Here is a 24,744-nt window from a genome sequence, read left to right on the forward strand (position 1 = left end):
TGATGACACACGAGTGAGTCAAACTTCTAATCCAATGTGTGTTATTGCTTCAACATTTCTTATTGTTATTCCAACGTTCAGTTTGGGTGGCAATATGTAAACCTGCTTACTCAAACTGGAATAAATCACGCTTGTATAAATAAGGACGGTAACACAGATTATAAATATTTTTATAGTGAACTCGGTTGGGACTTTGTTGAGCTCTTTGATGTGCTAAAAGATTTAGCTCCAAATAAAATGTCTCTTAAATTCTCTCGTTTGACGTCATCCTTCTCTTTGCCACATTGCGACATTGCACAAGCAGCGCCTGCACGCTTGTTCTTAAGCATGTGTGAAGCAAGAGGAGGTGACACGAAGAGATTGTTTATCAAAGTTTAAGCAACTCTCCAGTAAATCTAAAGTGAGATACATAGTGATATGTATATCTATATGGGTTTGAGAAACATTGTGAGAAAAAAAAAAACACATCAGAATGTGGCTAATCCAGCAACGTAAAACAATCCTGACAAATCAAATGTACAAAAAAATGAAATCCTCTACATTTAATATATTGCCATAGAGCAGTGCTGCTTGCTGACTTGCAACATTTCCTGCCAATAGAAAGAGACACATTATTTCTCTATATTGAAGATACAGGAAAACTCAGTGGATGAATCTGCTGCCTCATGTTAAATTCTGCAGAATCACTAGGGGTGTGCATCTCTCCAATACAAGACGATCCGATACGTATCTCGATACATAGGGTAAGATACGAGTCAGGAACGATACATTTTAAAATGGAACGATTAGATTCAGCAGGTTTTTGATACTATTCAATTTGATATGGCACAGCTCAATTTGAGGGGGTATGATGCAATGATAAAGTACAATCATTTTACAATATGAATTAACATGTCAGTACTGTTAATGTGGCATTTCCTTCAAAAAGATTTATCAAAGACTAGAGAACAAGTGTAGGCTATTTGTAACTTTTGTCATGTTTATTAGTGTAACATGTGACAACAACATGTCAGAGCTCAAAGTCTAAAGAAACAACAAAGAGCAAACAAACAGCTGCTCCATGGCTGTATTCTTTTTCTTTTTGCACAGAGGTTCATCATCTTCTGTTTTTTTTGCCATTATAAAACACACACACAAACACACGGTGCTACAGCTGAGCAGCATTGGCAGATAGATCTTCCAGTGTTGAACTGTTTTTATACAAAGTGCAGCCAAACACCAGGCTGAAGAGAGAGGGACAGCAGAGGCTCCTCTGACAGCTTGGTCAGCTACAGGAGAGCTACCGGTGAACCGGCTGGAGAGCACAGCGCCGTCCTTTTTTCTTTATTTTTTAGCAGGGCCGTTGTTATAGGTGATGCATCTATGTCCATGTACCTTTGTCCTCTGGTCTTCCTTCACGGGACTGCGCTGTGTAACTGGCACATACTGTAAGTCCTCCTGTGTAACTTTTTGCTGCAAAATATGACTGAAGGCACGAGTCTAAGTCTGCACGTGTGTTAATTAAAAAAGAAAAACGATAGTATTAATCGGTCAAAGTTATTGTTAGCAGTTGACGGTTAGTTTGCGAATGTGTTTGTCCTCGGAGGCCACCGTCACTTTGCTGACGAGAAGGGTGAGCTCGAGCGAGCGCTGCAAAAGGTCACAGAGGGAGATGCAGCTTCCAGCAGCTGCATCAGCAACATTAAACCAATTTATAACTTTGTAATTGGGTCATCGGCCGGTTCAAGCTACATCGAAACCGATTCATTAGCCCGTGTACTGATGCACTCGTATCTTTTAAATCAAAACCGATTTTCCGATTCAAATCGGTTATTCGTTACACCCCTAAGTAACATCAACCCATATGGCCTCAGAAACTGACAGTTGGAAAGCTGGCCCACATCCCATAAGCAAAACAAGATAAATGTAATGTTAACATGCAGCACTTTGTCACAGTTCCTGTATTTCCTCCATGTCTTTTTCCTGAGAATACATCTCAGTTCTGCTCAGGAGGTAAAACTAAATGCAACTTCCAGATATGCTGTGCAGCTGCCCACAGTGCTGCTGGATGTGACTGGTCAAGCAGATGTTTTGTCACATCACAACAAGATCGACGACAACAAACACAGTGTCTGGTGTCTGGCAGATGTGGTGCGACAACACAGCCAAAAAAGTGTAGGAAAACGAAATGAAAAGACGAAAAAGCAACATAATTGAGGATTACCAGAAAGCTACAAAGTGGTTTACCATGGTAGGCATTGTTTTCAGGCACAACCAGCGTGTGCCTGCCCCAGCAGTGTCCTTGATTCAGCTTAAATTGGAAAGAAAATCAACAACAATATCTGCAACTGGGGCTTACTGTTGTCTGTCTGCAAAACTTGCTCACTAAAAAGCACATGAAAGTGATAAGGTAGACGTCACTGTTGCTTTTTCTAATGTAAGTGCTACGGAAGCACAGGGAAGAACTACAGAGTATCAAAGACTCAAGTTTCTTAATAGTTCATGTTATAGTAAGCCCTGAGTGGTACATTTTTCAACTTCCTGAAATGGAAAAGGGTTTCAGTGCGACCTGCTGAAGGGATTATGTACAGTGAGGCCTTAGCTATCCCTATATAGCCTCACACTGGCCCAGTCGGGGTCAGTGGTTTCATGGCGGACCCCGCCATACTCTAAATGCTCAATGAAAGGCATGTCGGATAAATCTCTGCACCAAATGCCACCCATGTCTTGTCAGAAGACTTCCTCTGGGCCCTGTACAGACAGCTACATCATCGTTCTTCCACCTAGCCTGAATGTTGCTATTAGCCCTTATTGTAATTCTGTCCACACTACATTCCCCAGGCAGCGGTGGATGGCCTGGTTGTGTGTTAGAGCACAGCAAGCATCAAACCCAAATAGGGACCAAATCTCATTATTTCTCAGCAGGCTGCATAATGGGTCAGGTGGGGGGAGAGAAAAAAAAAAAGAAAAATCGACATTTTCCCACTACGATTGAGCAGGCATAAAAAAAACCATCAGAAATCTGATTGCAGCACTTACGGGAAGCTAGCCCGCTGCTGTTAGGAATGACCTGTCGCTTTGTACCCTGCTCCCCTCGGCATGTCGCTGAGCTTCTTTTTTAACTACAAATAGGCTGCTTCACATTCACAGAACCATGGCCAGAGAATATGCTAAGCAACAGGATGGCTTCAGGTTGTAGGAAGAGAACCTCTTGCTTCAAAGGCTGTATTTTTTTTTTTTTTGCTCGGCTCTGATGCGCTTAGCAGTTGGGGATGGTTTCTTGCTTTAGCTTCTCAGGGTATAGTGAAGTGAAGTCATATACTCAAGGTGTTAAATATCAGTTTGGACAATGGGAAATTCAGAAACATTACAGTTAGGGGAGAGAGACTGACAGTTACAAGGTCATTAAAAAAAAAGAAAGAACTGAGCCCACAGTGACCTCAGCCATTACACTTTCAAATGTCATGAGACGCTGCCGCAGCCACACACACACACACACACACACACACACACAGGATCCCCCAATCCACCCAAACCTAGCTGCTCCTTGGAGACAGAGGCTGTGACTGTAAAGCAAAAATAACCTTTTCCATTATCTCTCCAGCCAGTATGGCATGGACCAAACTCAGCAAACAACAGCTCGGCTATATGGGCCTGTGCCACACAGAGCCTGTGTCAACACAAGGCACTTAGCTACAGGCAGCCACACTGCGGTAAATGCTCCCTGAACTGGCATGGTTTCTGAGTACTGTGTGTAGTGTGTGTAGTGTGTGTGTGGTTTTGGGGTGTTTTTTGAGTGTGTCTGCATACAGGTTGCCCCTTGTGCCGGAGGGTAAAGTTGTTGCCATAGATCCGATTTCCTCCCTGTGTAAGTGCAGTATGCAAACGTTTAAAATACCAACGTTTCTCTTAGTCAACAGCCGCAGGTCGTGCATCCTGTTCCACAGGGAAAACGGGGGAAGGCAGAGAAGACAGACAGGGAAGACAAAGGCGAGGAGAAGGAGGGCAAGAAAAGGAGAGCATCCTAAAGCCAGGACATCAGTACACCACACAAAGGCCAATGGGGGGTGGGGGCATATTCAGACTTCTATTTCTCTGTACAATCACCTTTCTGTGTAACCTCCCCAACACTTGATGAGTCTAGTTCAGCCTGTTTGCAGTTCTGGAGGTGGCAGCCAAAAGTAAAATATATCTCAATGATGAAAAAAAAAAAAAAGACAAAATCATTGTGTTGAAGGCTTTTGCAAACTAACTCAAACTAAATTGTGCCTTAGAATTCTGATTCATCACTGATAAAAACAATCTCTACTCCTGGACGACAATATTTCTTATTAAGTTATACTATAATGTCATCTTTACAGTCACCGTTTTCCTTGATATCCTCCTGTCTTTATATGCTGTTGAGAAGTTGAGAAATAGAAAACATAACATTAAGCACTCAGTCAGTTTTACAACTGACTAAAAAGCTGAAAACAGTGACTGAGAGGTTGGAGTATTTTAACTGCAGTGATCCTTGCCCTGTGTCTACACGCCAACATATGTTACTGTTGTAAAGATGCTTCTTTTGGTTCTGACTTTGTTTGTCACAGGAACAGGAACACACGCACACTAATGGCTCAGTAACTGGTTAGGCAAACAAAGTGAACTGTGATTGACAAATACATACTATACTAGATCTATATTCTGCAAATGCACAGTAATGCGTTTGTAGTGTAAATTACATTTTGTTGAATCGTCAGCTTTATTGAGTGTAACTTGATCAGCCCTGTGGTAAGGTTTTCTGGAAATGAAGCGAAAGAAAGAAAATTCAAAAAGTAGGTTTGCCTTTGAGAAGACATGACACTGTGGTTTCTCAAGCTTTATTTCTTTTCAGACATGTTGTCCTTTGTGTACCTGCTGCTCATCAGCCCCTTCTACGACTCCAAAAACTCTGACGGTGTTTCTGAATGTTGTTTTTCTGTGGTTGAGCTTTTCTGGTATCATTCAGTTTTGCAGATTAAGTTCATCAGGTGTCATTTGGGCTGTTTTTATACTCTACTACACTATATTTTGCCATCTACACTCTCAGCTTTAGCGAGTTTGATGTGCTGAATCATTTCCACAGCTACACTCTCATCCAGGCACATTTGACACAAAGGGTACGAGATGCAGGGATGTTTTAAACACGGTAATAATGGATGTTTGAAAGGCTTCACCAAATAGACTTCTTCTACACACCAGAGCTTTATAGTTAAATTAGTGCATCTACAGATCCATGCTTATATGTGGCCATACTTGGCTGATGCCTGGCATTAATTTGCAAAACTTGGCTGGAGGTGATATTATGGTACACACACACACACACACAAGCATAGAAACCTGCTGACAGGATGGGAAGGGCGCAGGGGAAATGTAACTCATAGTTTTGTTATTGAAAACACATCAAATACAGAACTCTACACCCTGCAGACAGGACAGGATCCACACAAGTCTTAGAACAGCAATACTAACTATTTTCCTTTGCTAATGTTGTTATTGAGTATTATGGTCAACCAGCAGTTCTCAGTGAAGGTCGGCCCGAATTCTGGATGCAACAGTGAAGTGAAGTGCGGGAGTTTGAAGGACGATTCTCACACTGCTGCCCTCATACTCTTCACCACCACCACACAGCCAGACTATGTGGGCCTCTCCCAGCTCTGTGCAATATACACAGCTAACAATGTTTATTATCTCTCTCTCCGTCAGTGACCAAAACAAGGTGCTCTATGGGGGCCTGAGAGCCCACAACAGATGGATGCCCATAATGTTAATGAAATACTGCCGTAATATTGTGACACATGCCATCTGCTGTGACAAAAAAAAAGGTGCCTACACGCTGTGTGAGTGAAAATGTGTTTGTGCGAGGGAGAGGCTTGGCTAATGTGTGTGTACGTGCTTTTGTTTGTGTTACAGAGAAATAGCCTAGACGGTGTGAATGTGACAGAGAAAGATAGGCATGTCTGTCTATGTGTGTGTGTGTGTGTGTGTGTGTGTGTGTGTCAGCGCCAAAGAGAGACGGTGAATAGGTGTGTGTGTGTGTATCTGTGTGTAGGGTGTGATAAGCTATGATGCCTGGCTGCCAGAGGAACAAATATTCCCTGCCATGAATCATAGACAAGGATACAACAGCCCACACACACACACTCTTCCTCACATGCTAAATATGCATAGCACACACACACACGTGTATATATGCATGCATGTGCGCACACACGCACAGCACCTAAATGTAGGACAATCTCTAATTTGATTCTGCCCTGCTCCTTTGAGACGTAATTAAAGCATTAAAAAGCTTTGTGTGCTGGTGAGCCAATTGAGACAGTCTTCGGCGAATAAATGGGATTCATCGTTTCAGGAAATTGCTGCCCCACCCCCATCCCCCACCCACCGACCGACCAAAAGCCCACTCATCGTCACCCCCCACACACATATACAGACAGACACACACACACACACACACACACCCTCTTCCCCTTTCCTGGCCTCATCATCTGGTCCAATCCATGTGAAATCTACTGTGAACCATAATGTCTATTTTAAATAAGAATCAGGCTAAGGCTGTTTCTGCTCCATAGATCAGCCGACAAAGGCGGTGGGAAGGTATGGAGATTACAAGACGTAGGGTGGGGGGCTCAGCTTCACACACACACACACACACACACACACACACACACACAGATCACACTACAGTGATTAGACACACCGACAACACATGAATACAGTACATAGATACAGTGGAGCATTAAGACACACAAATACAATACACACAGACACACAGGAACACAATAACAGCAGGATACACTGGAAAACATCCTCCTCAGTATAAATCCTGCCCGAGGCCAGTGGCAGTGTGGGGATTGTATTTCCTGGAGCACTGCCTGACTGTTTACATCTCAGTCGGAGTGTGTTTGCATGGGATGCGCTGCTGTGTGTGTGTGTGTGTGTGTGTGTGTGTGTTGGGGGAAGGGATGGAGCTTTGGCATTGTAATCACTCACTAATGACTGGATCTTATCTCACTCCCACTTTTAAATGAATGTAGAAGATCTACACTGACTAACAGTTGGCCTATTTTTCAAAAGCCAGCCTGCCTTTTTTTTTTTTTTGCACCATAGCAACAGTCCCGAAGATGCTATTTGAGCCACCCGCCTCCTCTGTCCATCACACACTCCCATCGCCCAATTTGACTGTGGGAGACAGATGCAGACACATTACTATTCAGGGATAACACATTTTCTCAATTAGTGAAAAGATGTGAAAAGTATTTCCGTTGAAAGCAAAAAATATTCATTAGCCTTTTTCAGTTTTGGTTTTCAGTTTCAGCTTGGTGACGAGATTAGAAACTGTAGCGGTAAATTAACGCTGGGTGTAAGCGCTGTTACCGTATGTGTGTGTGGCTTGGATAAATGCCTTTGTGAAAAGTGCGGCGAGCAGGTAGAGACAGTGGTGCACAGATATGTAATAAAGCTTCACATAAACTCCCCAGACGTTGATGATGTTTTCCATTTCCATTTCCATTAAAAGCTAAATTTCTACTTGGAAAATTCACACTATCAAAAGGGACAACTATGTATCTGTTGGTAAAAAAAAAAAAGATGGGAGAATGTGTTTAACATGTAAGCAAACCTCTCAGAAAAAAAACCTGTCATGACACAATTCACCGAGCCAGACGTTGAGGGTTTAAGTCTTTTGCTAATACACAAGCACCAAACAAGATCACATCCTCCATCTAAGAATAGCTCCCACAAAACAATTCCATCTAAATATCCCGGATTAGTGTTTGGACTAAAGCGTATGTGCCCAGTGATCTGAGAGAGGGACAGGGCTAACTGGCCTGCATCCAAGCTCACCCTGGCCAACTCTGTCTGGGCCAAGCGAGCCTTGCTATGTTAGCTGCTCAGCGTGTGCGTGTGTGTGTTGGGTGTATGTGTGTGTGTGTGTGCGTCTGTATATGTGTGTGAGACGAGAGGCTGAGGAATAGGATTGTGTCTTCAGCCGCTCTGGACAGGGGCTTTAGAGCATGGGGAGAGCCTAATCCTGTTTGGGCCAGGAATTTGATTTTGATTATTATCTCTCACAAACCAAGCCAAGGCTTACCCCCATTTCTGCAGTGTTATCCCCACAACACACAAACAAACACGCGCACACACAGACACACACACACACACACACACACCTCCCCCTCGCAGCCCAACAGATTTGACCTCGTTAAGACGCTTTAAAGGGGATTATTCTACTTTTATCACGTCGAGTGAAGTGCCCTTGCAAACATAGGCTTGGCATGGCTGGCCCTCCCTCCCCGCTCTGCAGAACTATCTTGACCCCCCTGTGCAAGGCCAGCCAAGCGCGCAGTCCAAACACACACAAACATGACACTTAAGGCACACTGCCCTGCAAACACAAATGCACGGAAGTATAGTAGACTCCACCTACAAACACACACACACGTACACAAACACAGCACGACATGGAGGCAGACGTCCCAACACACACACACACACACACACAAACACGAGAGTGCAGAGATTGCAAAGCCAAGGGAAATGGGCAATTTGTCAAGAGTGGGGAAAGTGGTGAGGCCGACATGGCTGTGGGTTTGGAGACCATGGCTGAGATTAAAGCCAGTCTCGTAGAAGAGGGGGGGGCTTTAAGATTACACCCAGTACGGTGGTGCAGATGATTGATGCCTGCTTGTAAAAAACCAAGGTTATTACTTACAACACCTGCTGGCAAAGAAAAGAAGACAGGGAGGGAGGAGAGGAAGATTGGTCCCCGAGTTCGCAACAAATAAGTGGACAATGAAAGCAGAAAGCCAGAGCGCTGGCATGTGGCTGACGCCGGGGAACTTCTGTTTAATTTGCTGAACTAAGGTGACGGCACTAAAGTTCTTGTGTGTGTGCACTGTGCATATTCAAAGTTTGAAAAGTTAGGGCTATTCTGTCCCTTGGTTCCGATCCAAGTCATTTAATTTTGATTATCTGCTAATGAGTCCCAATGTAATCTTTACATTATGCTACCGTGTAATGAAGTTTTTACATCAATAGGACTGATGCCACGGCCACGTCTTTCTTAAATCGGAATAGATGTGAATGGCTTTTTCTCATTTATTTTACTTCCTAAAGAAAAGGATGTCCAGTTTGCACAGCGAGTCGCCAGGAAGTAAACAAGATTCGAATGCCTCTCTTATATTCTACACACAACTAGCGTTGTATTCTTCTGTATCAAGCATGGTTTCCCATTCTTCTCTAAATAAGCCTGCTTAAATTGGGCTTTTGTCTGCAATGGAGAAGGGTACAATTGGCATTCACACCCAGGTTAAATTATTCTGCAGGAGACGTGGGTATTTATCGGCTCTGGCTCTGATTGGCATTGATGTAAACACGACACCTGGATGAACCTGCTAATTTTCACTCCTTTTCTGCTGCTACGTCTTTCTGGGCGCAGACACTGTAAACACACCTGTCACCTACCCAGCAGCACAGTGCCATTAAACCAGAAACACTTCATCTACAGCTGCACATGGCAATAAAAGACTGAGTGCAGCTTCAAAATAAGTTTTACAAACTCTAAAACACCAATCAAAGTGACTCACACAGAGACTTTTATAGCAGCCCTCACCCAGAGATGGGACAAGAGAGTTCCCTTTTCCCAGTTCGCTCTGCAGCTTGAGTTCTCTCTCCCTCCTCTGTTGCCTGTGCGTGTGCTCTGTTAATGCATATGATGTCACCCCTTACAGTTTTGCGTGTCGTCAGCCATACATAAAGGTAAACTGGACTTGCAGTGGGAAGGGGGCCAAACTGCGTTTTATACCCATGTTTCCACCAAAATTAGTAGGTTAGCATTAGCATTTTACCCACATTTAAAAAACCCACCCACACCCATGGTTTAAGGTGGAAATGGTGTTAGACAGCAGACTTTTCACCTCACCTTGGACTATAAAGACTTCTGACAATACATACAAAACACAGAAACAACTAACAAAAATAAGGCCATGCTACGTCATCTAGCACCACAGCGCTGGCCTTTAACACGCTCAGACTCCTGGCAGAAGGGCTTGGGACACCAACAGTGTAATTCAGCCAAATACCTCCTGTTCTTCTTTGTGATATAGTAACATGCTCACATCTATGCAGCCATGAGCGTTTAAAAAAAAAAAGAAGACTGTTCTATTTCTGGTCTGCTCTTCCAAAAAGGTTGAAGGAAATTCATTAGCCTGCGGTGACACCCGTTGAAATATCAAGCGCTTTAAATGCGGATGGGATTGACGGTTCTCTGGGCTAGCGGGGCGCCAACCTCACAGCGGGGTGGTGACAATACCTGCCAACATGTATTCTGAACGCAACGCGATAGAGAGCAGGTCTGTCTCTCAGTGGATGAAACCCCCCCCTCCCCCCCCCCCTCCCTCCTGGACAAACAGGCTGAGCTTAGGGAGGTTTTCATGGCCTTCCTGTGAATCCTCATAGCGTCTGAATGGGATCGTGGTGGGGATGAAGTGACATATTGTTCCAGTCGAGGCCTTACCGCTCTTAGGCACACAAACAGAGCAGCTAATTCTCTTCTCTGGACCGGTGCAGCGCCTTGCGTTTTGGCAGGTCTGAGGGCCCTGACCGGGCAGGGCCAATCAAGCAGCCCCCTGCCGAGCTGCTTTGTTCCAGCCCACCGCACCGTTCTGCTCTGGGGAAGGACTGAACCCCCCCTCACACACACACACTCCCTGAACCACCACCCTCCCTCCTTCCTACCTCCCACACACTGCTGAATACTGATGCAGCCACTCCAGTCCACACACACCCCCTTCGTTTACTCCCCCCCCCACACACACACACACACACACACACACACACACACACACACACACACACACCACCCAATGAGCTGACGTCTGCCTGTGTTAACGTGCATGTAAACACACACAAGCACAGACTCATTACTATTCTACATTTTTCTCTTTGAGCGCAACATCCTTCAGTCATACACACACACAAATCTGCACATACACCAAAAGAGAATAATGTATACAGACAACAAAAGGCTGTCCCACACAAACAAAGCTGTCAATTGCTTATGAATTTATAAAATGACAGCCTATACAACGCGCCACCCCCACATCGATATTCGCGCCTTGCACATAAATGCTGCAGAAACACAACACATACACATATTCACATCTGTAGCTCTTGCAGGCTCAAGCAGGAGCTCGAGTCTGAGCAAAGCCAAAAAACCTGGTGCAACTCAGCTGACATCTGTTTTTATTTATTTTCACGTTCTTTCTGGTGGATTTCCTGTGATACTTTATGGAAGGCTAAGCTTCCCTGGAAGACAAAGAGGTGCACATATAATTCAGTCTGTTAATCTCATTTTCATCTATCTCGATGGGGAAGACCCACTTGCTATGACATCACACTAATTTTTTTTGTATCATTTTAATTTTTGTGAAAACCTTTCAGCTTGATTATTTAAGCAATATATCACGACAGGCCTCCGCTTCGCGTCGGGCCGAACAACGCCCCTTAGCCGTGGTATAATGAGCATATACCACGGACTGGAGTGATATATTGCTTTTATAAAACGGTTACCAATAAAGGCAATATGAAAGAGGGATACGCAATCAATTTCATGTAGTTTTATTCAACCAGAAATACATATTATCCAATAAAATAGCCTCACTGTGAAAAAAATAGTCCCACCTCTCCAGACGTTAGCTCCTAGTTAGCTCTGCATCTCGTCTTTTCCTCCGCTTTTTTTCAGATGAAAGTCACTGCTCAGTCCCCTCTACCGTTGTTAACCCTCTCCGGAGGTGAAAGTTCACCTTAAACATGTGGATTCAACTACTTTAGTCCGTTTTTTAACATCGTAAAAACATCAGCTGTCTTGAGCTACGGACTGCAACAGTCCGTTGTCATGGATATATGACAACAACTTCCATTCAGACCAGTCATACGTGCCTGACGCGGAGTGATAGCTTACGCTGTGATAAGGCTTTAGAATAGTAGCCGTGGTATATGCTCAATATACCACGGTTAACAACCAATCAGATCGCCGGATTTCACCTTTCCGTTTTATAATATATTTTATCTGATGACAGTGGAAAAACCACAGAATGACCCGTCCTGTATCCTTGGTCTATGGTGTGCACTTCTTCCACTCCTTGTCTATGTTTTCCTATAATCTGTTAATGACAATCACTTCATACACTTCACTTCAAACTGTTAATGTTGGTTGCTCTCTGGTTATTCCTTTCCAACACAATAAATAACAACAAGGTGAAAGTTCTCTGACTGATTGGCCCAGCAGGGGACTGCATCATTCACAGAGTGGTGACATATTTTCTGTCGCCGTGATTCAGTATTTCCATCAAGCCAGAGGCTGCTCTGGTGTACGCTGTGAACGCCATAGGGATGGATGCAAAAAGTGTGTAAGTCTGCGTATGTATCAATCCTGCTTTGGCTATATTTTCTATTACACCTACGGCTGTATAATGTGCTGCTTTTTGCAATTAATCAAAGACAAAAATATTTGAAAAAGCTGATCTACCGCTGTCATTTAAGGCAGAAATAATATAATCCAAATCAGACAATAGCAACATGCTGAGACACTACATGCATAACGTTTGCTTTATATTAGCTTGTTGCATTATCTTTGTCAGTAATGGTTTAAAGGCACCCTAATGTCGCCCCCTACCGACAGATGCTGCTCTCTCCACTGCTTTAGATGAGCTTCAAAGGCTGTTGGGGGTAACTGATGTTTGGCGATGTGTAAACCCACTCTCTCGTGAGTATACTTTTTATTCTAAAGTACATAATTCGTACTCTAGAATAGATTACCTGCTCCTGTCAAACTCAATAACAGAAAATGTGATAAATTCAGAGATTCACACCATCTTAATCTCAGATCATGCTCCGATCTCTGTTACATTTTCACCTTGCTTTAATGTGCATAAAACAAAACAATGGAAGTTTAATAACATGCTTCTATGGGACAAGAAATTCGTTGCTATGATTAATGTAAGAATATCTGATTTTTTTGAGATGAATATGAACTCTGTTGTATCCGTTCAGACAGTTTGGGAGGCTTTTAAAGCCACATGTAGAGGTTGGTGTATTAGTTATAACTCTGCAAAACACAGAGAAAGAAGTCAAAGAAAAAATGAATTGATGTTAGAGCTAAAGAACCTGGAAATGCAGCATATGAGAGATCCTAATGATCAGAAATTAAAAACAATGGTGTTACTCACGAGAACAGAGCTACAGTCAATTATACATGAAGAAACCTCTACTGCATTATATAAACTGAAGAGGGAAACATTTTGAAAACAGGCGACAAAGCTGGCAGAATGCTCGCACTAAGATTAAAACAAATTGAGAGTAACTCATCCATAACGGCTATAGTTGATCAGAATGGATCTTTAGTATGTGAGCAGAAAGAAATAAACCAGGCATTTCAAGAATATTACTCAAAGTTGTATGAATCAGAATGTAGATTTAATCCTGATACGATTGATGACTTTCTTAGAAGTGCACCTCTCTCCAGTTGAAAGAGGACGAAAGGACATATCTGGACAAATATGTCCAGGAACTGGAGGTTAAGGCAGCCATTAAAGCTCTCGCTGCTGGTAAAGCTCCAGGTCAAGATGGGTTTAGTGTTGATTTCTATAAGTGTTTTCAGGAAGTATTATCTCCATTCTTGACCTTGTTGTACAGGGATATTATTGCAACTCAATCCATGCCCCAAAGTATGAATATGGCTGTTATCTCGCTATTGCCAAAGCCGGGCAAAGATCACACGAAAATGGGCAATTTCCGCCCCCTAAGTTTGTTAAATAACGATTATAAAATCTTCGCTAAAACTCTTGCAATGCGTCTGGAGAAAGGTCATCTCATCACTAATCCATCTGGACCAAGTTGGTTTTATTGCTGGTCGTTTATTCTGCCCATAATATGCGAAGACTGTTCCATGTAATGTCAGAGGCTGCATCTCTTCAACATCCTGCAGTTGCAATTTCTCTTGATGCTGAGAAAGCATTCGAACGGATAGAGTGGTCTTATCTGTTCCATATTCTGACTAAGTATGGCTTTGGACCAGTATGCATACAATGGATTTAAGGCCCTCTACCACAATCCGGTCGCATGTGTCAAAACTAATGGTTTAATCTCACCCCTTTTCACCTTTTTTAGATCCACCAGACAAGGCTGCCCAGCCTCCCCAGTTATTTTCACTCTAGCACTTGAGCCTCTTGCCTGTGCTATCAGGAAAAAATCAGAGTATAAACAGGTATTAAACTTTTTGATTATGACTTTAAAGCTAATCTCTACGCGGATGACATTTTATTGACATTGTCTAGACCTGCTCTTTCTGTGCCCCATCTGCTTAAACTAATCAGTGATTTTGGTGTGTTTAGTGGTTACAAGATCAATGGTTAAAGAGCGAGGCCATCGCCCTCAATCGTCTCACACACTCAGGTCATTTGAGTTCAACACCTATTGTTTGGAAACCGATGGTATGCGATATCTTGGTGTTAATATTATATCCCCGATTGATAAAATTTTTGAGTTAAATGGCCCCAAATTATTGAAACTGTGAGGGACGATTTGAACAGATGGACAAACCTACCTTTATCACTATGGGGGAGGGCAGAAGTGCTCAAAATGAATGTGCTCCCACGATTAGCTTTTTTGTTTTCCGCCATCCCATTAGAAGTCCCCCAGAGATGGTTCAGAGAAGTTAACACACTATTTTCTTTATTTTTATGGAAAGGTAAAAAACCTAGAATAAGTCTGAAAAAATTATCTATCCCCAGGAAAAAGGGTGGACTAGGGATACCAGACATTCATACTTATTATTTGGCGTACAATGGTATTTTATCCCCTATTCTGGGCGTATGAAAAGGGAGCAGGCAGCTATGGGTAGCTGGAGATGGCTGGAGCAGAAACTTGTCGAGGTGAATTATAAGAATGTCTCCTTAGCCTCACTCTGGTATCACACCAAATGTAATAAATCATAAAGAATCCCATAGTTTCATTCTCGTGTAGAATTGTCAATGAAATACACAAAACAACTTAAAATTAATGGTTTAGTTTTACCTTCATGCCCCATATGGAACAACCTAGCACTAAAGGCCGGTGGAAAACCTATTAGTAATGAATCATGGCAAGAAAAAAGCATCACCAACCTAGGTCATATCCTGGGAAGCAGCGGAGAGATGCTCTCCTTCGATGAACTCAGGAGGAAATTTGGTTTGAATGACTCGGATATATTCCAGTACATTCAAATTAAGTCCATCATGCAAAGCTTTGCAAATATCTTATTAGCAGATAATGACTCTTTTGATGTTAAGTCAGGGATGCAGTCTCTGGCAGTGGAAAGGTTTCTAAAATCTATAAAACTGTTATGTTGTACTTCATCTTGCATCTTTGCTAAAGGTATAAAAGCACAATGGGAGAAAGATTTGGGCATACATTTAACATCAGAACAATGGGAAACTATCTTGAGCCGCTCAAAAAATCTTTCAAAATGTGTCAGGTATAAAAATCATACAAATTAAGATTCTGTTCAGATCCTATATCACTCCACATAAACTTAAGAAAATGAATAATGGTGTTACAGATAAATGTTGGCATGGGTGTGGAATGAATGGAACTCTTATCCACTTACTGTGGCACTGCCCAGAAACACAGACATTTTGGTTAAAAATCAGAGATTATCTATGTAAATTATTTAAATCAACTTTCCTTTAGAACCAGCAGTGGGTCTTCTAGGAAAACAAAATAGAGGGAGCAAACCACAAAAAAATTCAATATTTATTAGACCTAGCCTTCCTTTCAGCTAAACGGTTAATCCTTATGAACTGGAAAGTGAAGAAACCAAATTGTTTTGATATAGTTAACTGGCAGAAGGACTTTCTGGAACTTGTTTCTATGGAACAAGCTGCTTCTGTCCTGCAAGATCTGGGCAGTGATCACACAGATTCTCTGAGTCAAATCATGTCACTCCTGAAAGAAAATCAAATTGATGAGGATATATCCTGATACAACACTGACAATGATGAGCCATTTTGTTCACTCTTGTTTATTGAAATTTTATTTAGTTATTTACTATTATTATTGCTGTTGCTATGGTTTCTTTGGTGGTACCTGTCATATTACTCCAAAGAAAGAGGGGGAAAAAAAAAATAAAAATGTATTATTATTTTAATTTTATTTTTATATATTTGTTTTTTTCTCTTCTCTTTTTCTCTGAAGAGATCCTCTCGCGCTATTGGTGGAGGAGAACAGGATTAAATGTTTCCTAATGTTAAAATGTTGCATTTCATTGTGAGCGGGCAGAATGATGCTTCAATGTATCCCTCTCAGCACTCTCTGTGTGGTGCCCGGTCCTGGTGGGTTATGTCTCCAGCCCCGCCAGTCTCAGAACGGGACCACTCCATCTGTGTTATATGTGTGTGTGTGTGTGTGTGTGTGTGTGTGTGTGTGAGTGTGTGTGAGTGTGTGTGTAGTTGGGGTGACTCATGAATGTATTCATGAACTTTCATTCATGTTTTGTGTTTTGTCTTTTTTTTTTCTTTTTTTCTTTTTTCTCTTGTTGTTGTTGTTGTTGTTGTTGTTGCTGTTGCTGTTGCTGTTGCTGTTGCTGTTGCTGTTCCTGTTTGTTATCTTTGTTGTTCATTATGTAAAATAAAATAAAAAAAAAAAAAAAAAAAAAAAAAGGCACCCTAATGGAGGAATAGTGAAACCAAGTGTTTATCTTAATGAGGCAACACTTAATACTCAAAGCGTACTGAATGGAAACACACAGTCATTCACATTTTCAAAAGATTTGGTCAAACTTTGCACCATTTTTTAATGACCTGCAACTAGTCTCCTGTAATAAGCCAAACACAGGTTGACGGTGGATATACTTCAGGCACCCTGCGGGTTAGGGATTAAGACACTGACAATAAGAGGCCACATCACAGTTTGGCTGGGGACCTCTCTTGCGCATCGCTCTCCCCCATTTCCTGTTTTCTCTCTCCTGCCACTATCTAATAAAAGGCACATAATGACCTCCCGAAGAATACAAGACAAAGCACATTTACTGGGCTGCACAGAGCTCCGTATAAAGGCCGTAGAAGTGAGAGTATTGGGATGTGTATTCATATGTATCTTCCAGAGAAGTCAGTGCATGTGTGTGTGTTCAACAAGAGGAGGGCTGCACCAGTCTACACCCCTCCTTTTCAACCCACCCCAAAGCATTTTGACAGTCATCCACTGTGGCCCTCCACAAAAATCAACATCACCTGTGACCCATGGCCTCAACTCCACCACTCAAAAGCAGGGCCTCCTGCAGGGTGGGAGTGTTTTGGAAGAGGGAGGGAGGGGGGGGGGTTGCTGTTTGTCATGCTAATCAGCTGGCCTAACCTTAACGACCCAGACATCTGCTGGCCTGCGTGTGTCAAGCCCCACATTCAATTTGTTCCCCAGATACAAAAAGCAGATAAGACCCTTGAGGCTGCTAAGAATGTGTATGTGTATGTGTGTGTGTGTGTGTGTGTGTGTGTGTGTGTGTGTGTGTGTGTGTGTGTGTGTCCTTGTTGTTGATGTATGGGTGAAAAGGAAAAAAATCCTTTCTTTCTATACATGTACTAGAGCAATAATTACCAGCAGAGAGGAGAGCCAAGGTGTATGTTTGTGCATTGTGTGTCGTTCTTGTGCTTTTTTTCCAGTGTCTGTGTGTGTGCATGCACTAATGTCCAGTACCCCCCACCAACAAACACGCACAGCTAGGGTTGTTGCTCTCTCTCACACACACACACACACACACACACACGAACACGTGTGTATATGTGTGTGCGTTTGCAGCAGAGCCACAGAGCAGGGGTGGAGGGGGGGAGTTTGTTTAATGGGCGAGACAGGGGACCATGGGGATTAAGCTCCCCCCAGCTGGAGGCTTTAGAGGAAAGGCTGGGGGCTGTTCTGTTAATTCAAGTGGGCTTAATAATGCCTGTGCACCCTCTGCCCCTGACCCTCCCACCACTACATCAGATCTGGGAGGAAACGCATGATAAAGAGAGACAAGCAGCAGGAGGAGGAGGAGGACGAAGAGGAGGAGGAGGGAGTGTGTCTGAGTGTGTGTGTGTGTGTGTGTGTGTGTGTGTACACAACCTGTGGCCATCTCTGCAGTCGAGCATGGGCTCAGGGGACTTGAGAGATTTCGGCTCTATATTACTCGTGCTACTCTCTGGCTTTGGCACCAGGCCTTTCTGTTGCTCCACTTTCACGCCACAGCCAGCTTTGTTGGAGCTGCATTAGGATTAATCAACACCCAAACAATATGGCAAATGCTATCAACTGGGTCAGGCACTGCGCCACTATCAAATGAGGCCTTTTCCTCTTAAACCAATGAACTGTGCCCATAACCTGCGACAGTGGATTAATATGAACCCAGTGGAAAAAAAAGACTCACAAAACCCTGTTAAATCTTAACGCTTGGCCTTTTTTTGTATCTAAATCGGACAACTATCTGGAATAAATCGTTCCTCGTCATTTTTGTTTTCCAGATATATTGGCAATATGGAAAATAAATCTCAGTAAATCCACATTAAAGTAAGTACTTACACTAAGCATGACTGTGACCTTTGAACTCTCGATATGCACTCATATAGCCAGGCCATCCCTGAAAAGACTGCAGCGTTTAAATGGGGTAAAGATGGACCCAGTTTTACAAAGAAAAATCTTTCACAAATCTGAAAAACAACTAAAAGCTTATTATCCTCCGTCGTAAGGCTCTTTCATGCTTCTCATTAACAACATGAAATTCCCCAATAAAGGCATAAGAAATTTAAAAATTCACACAGTAAACAAGTGAACTGTATTTTTTCGCAATGCAGCTACACATTCCCACAATACAACTTACAGTAAAGGTCCTCTGCTGCTACTGTAAATTAGATGCACCATTAAACCTCCCTTAAAGGGACAACGAGGAGTCTCACGTTAATGTGGATGAATCTCCGCTACCCACACTTGTTAATGGGCCCATTTTCGATAAATATATCGTTCTGTCTCTATCGTTATTTTGTTATTATTAGTGGTGGCGGAAATGCTGGTCGAGCCGACCAGCGTTTCCTTACTTTCGGTTTCGTGGCGAGTCATGAGAATAACGCAGCCGAATCGCCGTTTATGGTCGGAACTACGACGGTATGTGAACCTCTTTGAACCTCTGACTTTAATTATTGATGAATGAAAACATGAGTCCGTCTTGCGCCGGTCAAAGAATTTTACGGTGCGCGCGGAGGCTCATAAATGTAGTGTGAAAACGCTTCGCTTTTCCAAAACTCCTCGTTGTCCCTTTAAGGATAAATATACTATAAATACTCACCCAAATCATAGTTCACCTACCATTCAGTCTCCTTGCTGAAATTACCGCTTTTGCCTGCGTTGTTGAGGCGACTGGCCTTGGGCATGTGCTTTTCAAATTCCAATTCAACTCCAATTTTGAGTCCCTTCTAAAAATATAATAATTAAATTAACATCACAACTAGTCAACTAATGGCTTCAACTGATGACTAACACGTCGACGAGGAAAATCTGGGGTGGGGGGCAGCCCTGACATCCATGACAGAAATGCAACACTTTTGTTCATTTCATATGCCAGTCTGGAACTCTGACGCTAATGTTACTACAGCACGAACAAAGGAAAATAAAACGAAAGCAGATTCAGCGGTGACTGAGTCAGTTTGAGAGATCCATCATCTGTCATTATGAGACAGCGCTGCGACTTTCTCATCCTCCAGCTCCTTATCTTTGACACTCATATCTATATGGGTGTCACACATTCTCCCCGTCCTCGGGACCCTGTGACAGCGGCAGCAGCAGGAAAGGAGAGGCTGGATTTGAGGCGGAGGCGGAGGGGAGGGGGGCACATATGTATGTGTGATATATTTATGTTCAAAGCTATGGAAGACGATGGGGAGTGGGGAGTACATGTGTGTAATTGTGGGAGGGGTTTGGAAATGGTCTGCAGGGTCGGTTGTAGGGCTGCGCGACTGCCTCTAAATTTCATATTCTGGATTGTCATTGCTCTAGATTACCAATACACATTAAACCGCCGGGGAGGGGGGGTACGTCCTTGGCACGTGTCTTACGTCGATCACTAACAGTCAGCATGCGTGTTGCTCGTGCACTTCAAAACGCTGTCATTAACTTTTAGCCTGCAAAGGCAGCAGCACCTCAAAATTGTAGGATTTTTTTATGAAAGCCCTTGTGAACATTTCAATACTTTAAAAAAATATTTATTTGCACTTACTCTATTGAACGACCCTGAAGCCTGAGCAAACGGGCTGTGTCCGTTCGGATCAGAGAGATGCACCGTCACTGTCAGGGCTGACGGTAACACCCCACGCCAGGGTGTAAAATTAACACCTGCCAAGCGCCAATGGTGGGTAAAAAAATTACTTTGGCGTGTAAAACAAAAACACACACCCGCCAGTGACCGATGGTAAATTATGAACTGCAATTCCTTTGCCACAGAGTTTATTCCTATAGCTAGCCCCAATAGGGATGCAACAGGATGAACAAAATCCCAAAACGAACCTTCAGGGTTCTGTTCTGTCCATCTTGTCTGGGTTTACACTAAAAACCTAAGGCAATTACTTTTAGTCAAACAAGGCATGATTTTTTCCTTTGGCCGGTATATAAGAAAAAGCTCCTGCAGTGTCATCACTTGCATAGATTTATTGAGCTGAACAACGATTCGGTCCTGAGACCTTCGTCAGGTTTGTTCCTTTGGCCGGAGAAAAATATGTTTGGCCGGTAAATTTTTGGAGGTCACTAGCCAATGGCCGATGAGGTAAAAAGTTAATTTTACACTCTGCCCTGCATGCTGAGAAGAGAGAGAGGAGAGAAAGTGGATTGTAGGTTCGTTTGTAAACAGGGCTTCTCTGACTTTTTCAAAATCACCCTAATATCCAGCAAATCGCCTAGTAACCCTCCAATCGCCAATACACAATTTGATCGCTGATCGTCCCAGGTCTAATGGGTTGCGACTAAACCAGTTGCAGCACTGGTGACATTATAAACTCCCAAACCTTATTTTCAGCCCTGCGTTGAAACAATCAAGTAGGCACTTGAATGGATTAGAAAACCAACCTCCTATCAGACAGGCAGGTGGACAGGAGTGGAGTCACATACAGTAGCTGCTCTTTCACCCCATCAGGAGGAGTCTGCAGAGGATGGGTGGTGTTGGAAAGCAGAGCTTTGTCATCAGCGGCATCTTTTCCCAGTAATTTCCCAATATAGTGGGCACTGGTCAAAAATAGGCATCTCGTCTTTGATGCTAAAACTCAACGGCAAATTGTGACCAAAGTTTAGGATACTTAAAAAAAACTGTAGCTAGAGTCAAGGAGCTTTAGAAGATGTTTCATCCTTCAAGGCGTCTTAGTGGAGACTCACTGGAGGCCAGAAAAACATGGAACTTAGTCTACATAATTTCTCACTCAAAGAACATTAGAAAACAGGGCTCCAGCAAACTAAAATAATGACCCCCTTTTCCACAGACAATTATCCACAACTGTTTGAGACTGAGCTTCCTGTTCCAGCATTTCAAGAGGAAATTTTACAATATTCAACCTCGCCTTAGCTTTGAATTAGTTTCACGTTGAGTCTTCTCCCACAATGCTCTCTGAGGGAATTCACATCCCATAGACAGAGTATGAATAAGGCCAGTCTTTACGTTGCACTCCATTCAGTGGGTCTCCACCATGAGATTATATTCAGTGACAGATATTTAATTGAGGATATTCACGAGGAGAACGCAGCCAAAACTTTAGTGGGCTGTAGTGGGCTTTATATATATCCTTTTTAGATAATCAGTTTCAACACACTTGGGTTACACTTGAGGGATGGCACCGCTAAGCCAGGATTTTTTCTTTTGACAAGCCAGGCTGTGACCAGAGGTTTCCAAATCCTCACATCCTGCTCCCACACATCAGCTGGCTCACATCAGCAGCAGCGCCACAGCGCAGCACAATCAGGCTGCCACACAGACCGACTGCCAAAGGGCAAAACCATTCATGTCACAAAAGACATTCAGGTTCTAGCTTCGGCAAACAACTCTTCCCCTTTCAACAGTAAAAGAACTAGTGGCGGCGACAAGACGTTGCCAGGGAAAAAACGAGGGCACAGTCCCTGGCGACATAACAGCCTTCTTGCTGTTGTGTTTACCTACGCCGCACTTGCACAAACACCTCTTTGTTGTATTTGCCCTTGCAGGAGAAAAGTGAAATGTCAACCAAAACTAGTAGATTTAGTAAACCTTCACCGCATGATGGTATGATTTATGATGGTGCAATTTTAAACCTGGGTTGCAATTATTATTATTCTTTTTTTTTTACAGAGATTTCATTTGAGTCTTCGGCTGCCAGTCACTAAACATAAAAGTTTGACCAATGGGCTGAGAGCACTCATCACTGATGAATGCATGCCCTGAACTGAGTTTCTGTTACCATGGAAACTTGAGATTTAGGGGAACAGAGATGTGCGCCTTTTTTTTTTTCCAGTCATAAAGACACCCACCTGCACAGAAAATAGTGTAGCTACAGTGCATTTAGAGTAGCTATGGGGCTGCCATACCATGACCATCACAACGCCCCTGCTGTTTTCATCCCCTTCCTGAGAAATGTGACATCAGGAGCAGGTGACAAAAAAAAAGAAAAAAAGAACTGAAGTGGCACATGGGTGTAAAAACCAGTTGGTTGTGAGATTGTGAGACTGCATTCATTGGAGCTGTTTGACTTGGGTCGATGGCTTCAATGCCAATATTAATTATCATCTTGGAAAAGTTGGGATAGTAACAAGCCAAATCAAAAAATACACCCCCTCTCCATACTGTCATGATCACTACAGACACTCACCAGGAACTTAACAAAGCAAATTATGAGCCCCTAGCTACTGTCCAAAAAACAAAAAAAACCCTGATATTTATTTCATCGTCAATCTAACATGCTGTCAAAAAATACAAGTTGCATGCCTAATTTCCTTGCCTAACTTACCTGCTTTAATTGATACATCAGATGGGACAAGCAACCATTTCTTAGTAAATGTCACGTTACATTTAAAAAAAAAAAAAAAATCACTTACTGAGTGTCTTGATTGTGGAAACATCATGTCAGTTCCTTGTTTGTTGCTCTCCTTTTCCAAACACGATTAACTGTGTGCCCCGTGTTTATATATATATAAATATATATATTTCTTTCCTTGCGTTGGTCCTTTGTCCACAGCTAGCCCAGCCTTACACGGGAGCTGTCCAGCGTTAGCAGGGTGACTAGCTAGCGGTAGGTAGCTAGCGACCCCCCCTCCACTTAAAAAAACACAAAAAAAACTATTTTAACCTGTATATAAGTGATGCACTTTGCCGCCGGTAGCGATATAACAAGAGTCGATATCTTGTCTGGGTGATGCAAGACCACTCGGCTGTGCCTTGTCCCGACCCCCCCTGTATTTACAGTGACTGTGACCAGGAAACCACAATCAGTGCTGGGTCCTCCTCGCCGGCTAAGCTAGCTGGTTCTTCACAAGCTGTCCGTCAAAATGATTCATCGCTGTTGCGAGCTTTCCGCCTCGACGCACCAGCGGCAGCGAGCTAAACGCGGGTAAATTAATAACGTTGAGCACACAGCGTTGTTTTTTTTTTAGGGGGTGGGGGGAGTCAGGCAGGCAGGCAGGCAGGCAGGCGGAGGGGGTAATGGTTTCTGCTTCTCTTCGTCTTGTGCTGCTTGGCCCCTTCAAAAGCTTTCAGTTTGCGCTCCTCAGCTACCACAGCTGCTGCGACTGCACTGATGAGAAAGTGAGATGAGGAAAGAAAAAGAAAAAACGGCCCAATTCTCAGAAATAACAAAATGTCTGCGGGTTCGTCTAAGATGAATCCCAGCGGCAACAAATCATCTGTGTTGTCGCTCATGCGGCGATTTAAAAAAAAATAAAATAAAATACAGAAACTTCAAATCGAAATGTCCCCACCACCAGACTGAACGTTTTATCTCTTGAACAGTGCCGGGGTCCTGGAGAAACAGAGCGGGGTTGTCAGTGTTGCTGAAGCCAGAAAAGTCAGTCCATTCCTGGAGCTGGTAGGTAGGTGGAGAGGGAGGGAGGGAGGGAGGGAGGGAGGCACGACGCTGCCGCCGAGCTGAACGCCCCACACAGAAGCACGGCGGCTAGATGAGCTGCAGATCTACACCCCGCAGATCTACCTCCGCAGCCGGGCTGATGTCTGAGCAGCTAGCGCCTCCTGTGGACAGGTCGCCGCACAGCCTCACCACGGTCACTGGAGGAGGGGGTGGATGGATGGATGGATGGATGGGGGAGGCATGGTGCATTCAGGGACACAATAACACCCCCAACTCGTAGGCGTCAGGTGGTCCCGAATGAAAGAGATTAAGATTATTAAGAGATTAAAGTAATCCCACCAATACAAGCCCGTGTTCACAGGTTATGGCTGTAAAACACAAGACAAAACTACACACTGCACTGTAAAAAAAAAAAAAAAAAAGACCAACACCAAACTACAGTTTCTGCTGATGGTCAGGATGTTATAGGGGGAATAAATAAATAAATTTAAAAAAGGGTGAGTCCACCCAAACATTGGACAAGGCACCCACCAAATTGAATTTCCTTTATTTATTGATTATTAAAAACAACTTCAATCTTTCTTCATAAAAAGCTTACAGAAAATAACATTTGACTACAGGCTATATGCAGTAAATTTAACTACCATTATTGTGG

The 24,744-nt window shown here is 43.2% G+C and overlaps 1 protein-coding gene across 2 annotated transcripts in view; it reads right to left on the reverse strand.

Moving 5' to 3' along the window:
- tle5 (TLE family member 5, transcriptional modulator) overlaps positions 1-23,389 on the reverse strand; it is a 47,633-nt gene extending 24,244 nt beyond the window's left edge. For both annotated transcript variants that reach the window (XM_085774196.1, XM_085774197.1), the window contains exon 1: positions 23,104-23,389. In XM_085774196.1, coding sequence (XP_085630322.1) covers positions 23,104-23,130 — 27 coding nt within the window. In that variant the 5' untranslated portion in view covers positions 23,131-23,389. The remainder of the gene's footprint in view (positions 1-23,103) is intronic.
- Between the last annotated feature and the right edge of the window lie 1,355 nt (positions 23,390-24,744).

The sequence above is a fragment of the Trachurus japonicus genome, chromosome 4 (assembly GCF_045865225.1).
Source record: "Trachurus japonicus isolate A0001 chromosome 4, Traja_1.0".
Taxonomy (NCBI): Eukaryota; Metazoa; Chordata; class Actinopteri; order Carangiformes; family Carangidae; genus Trachurus; species Trachurus japonicus.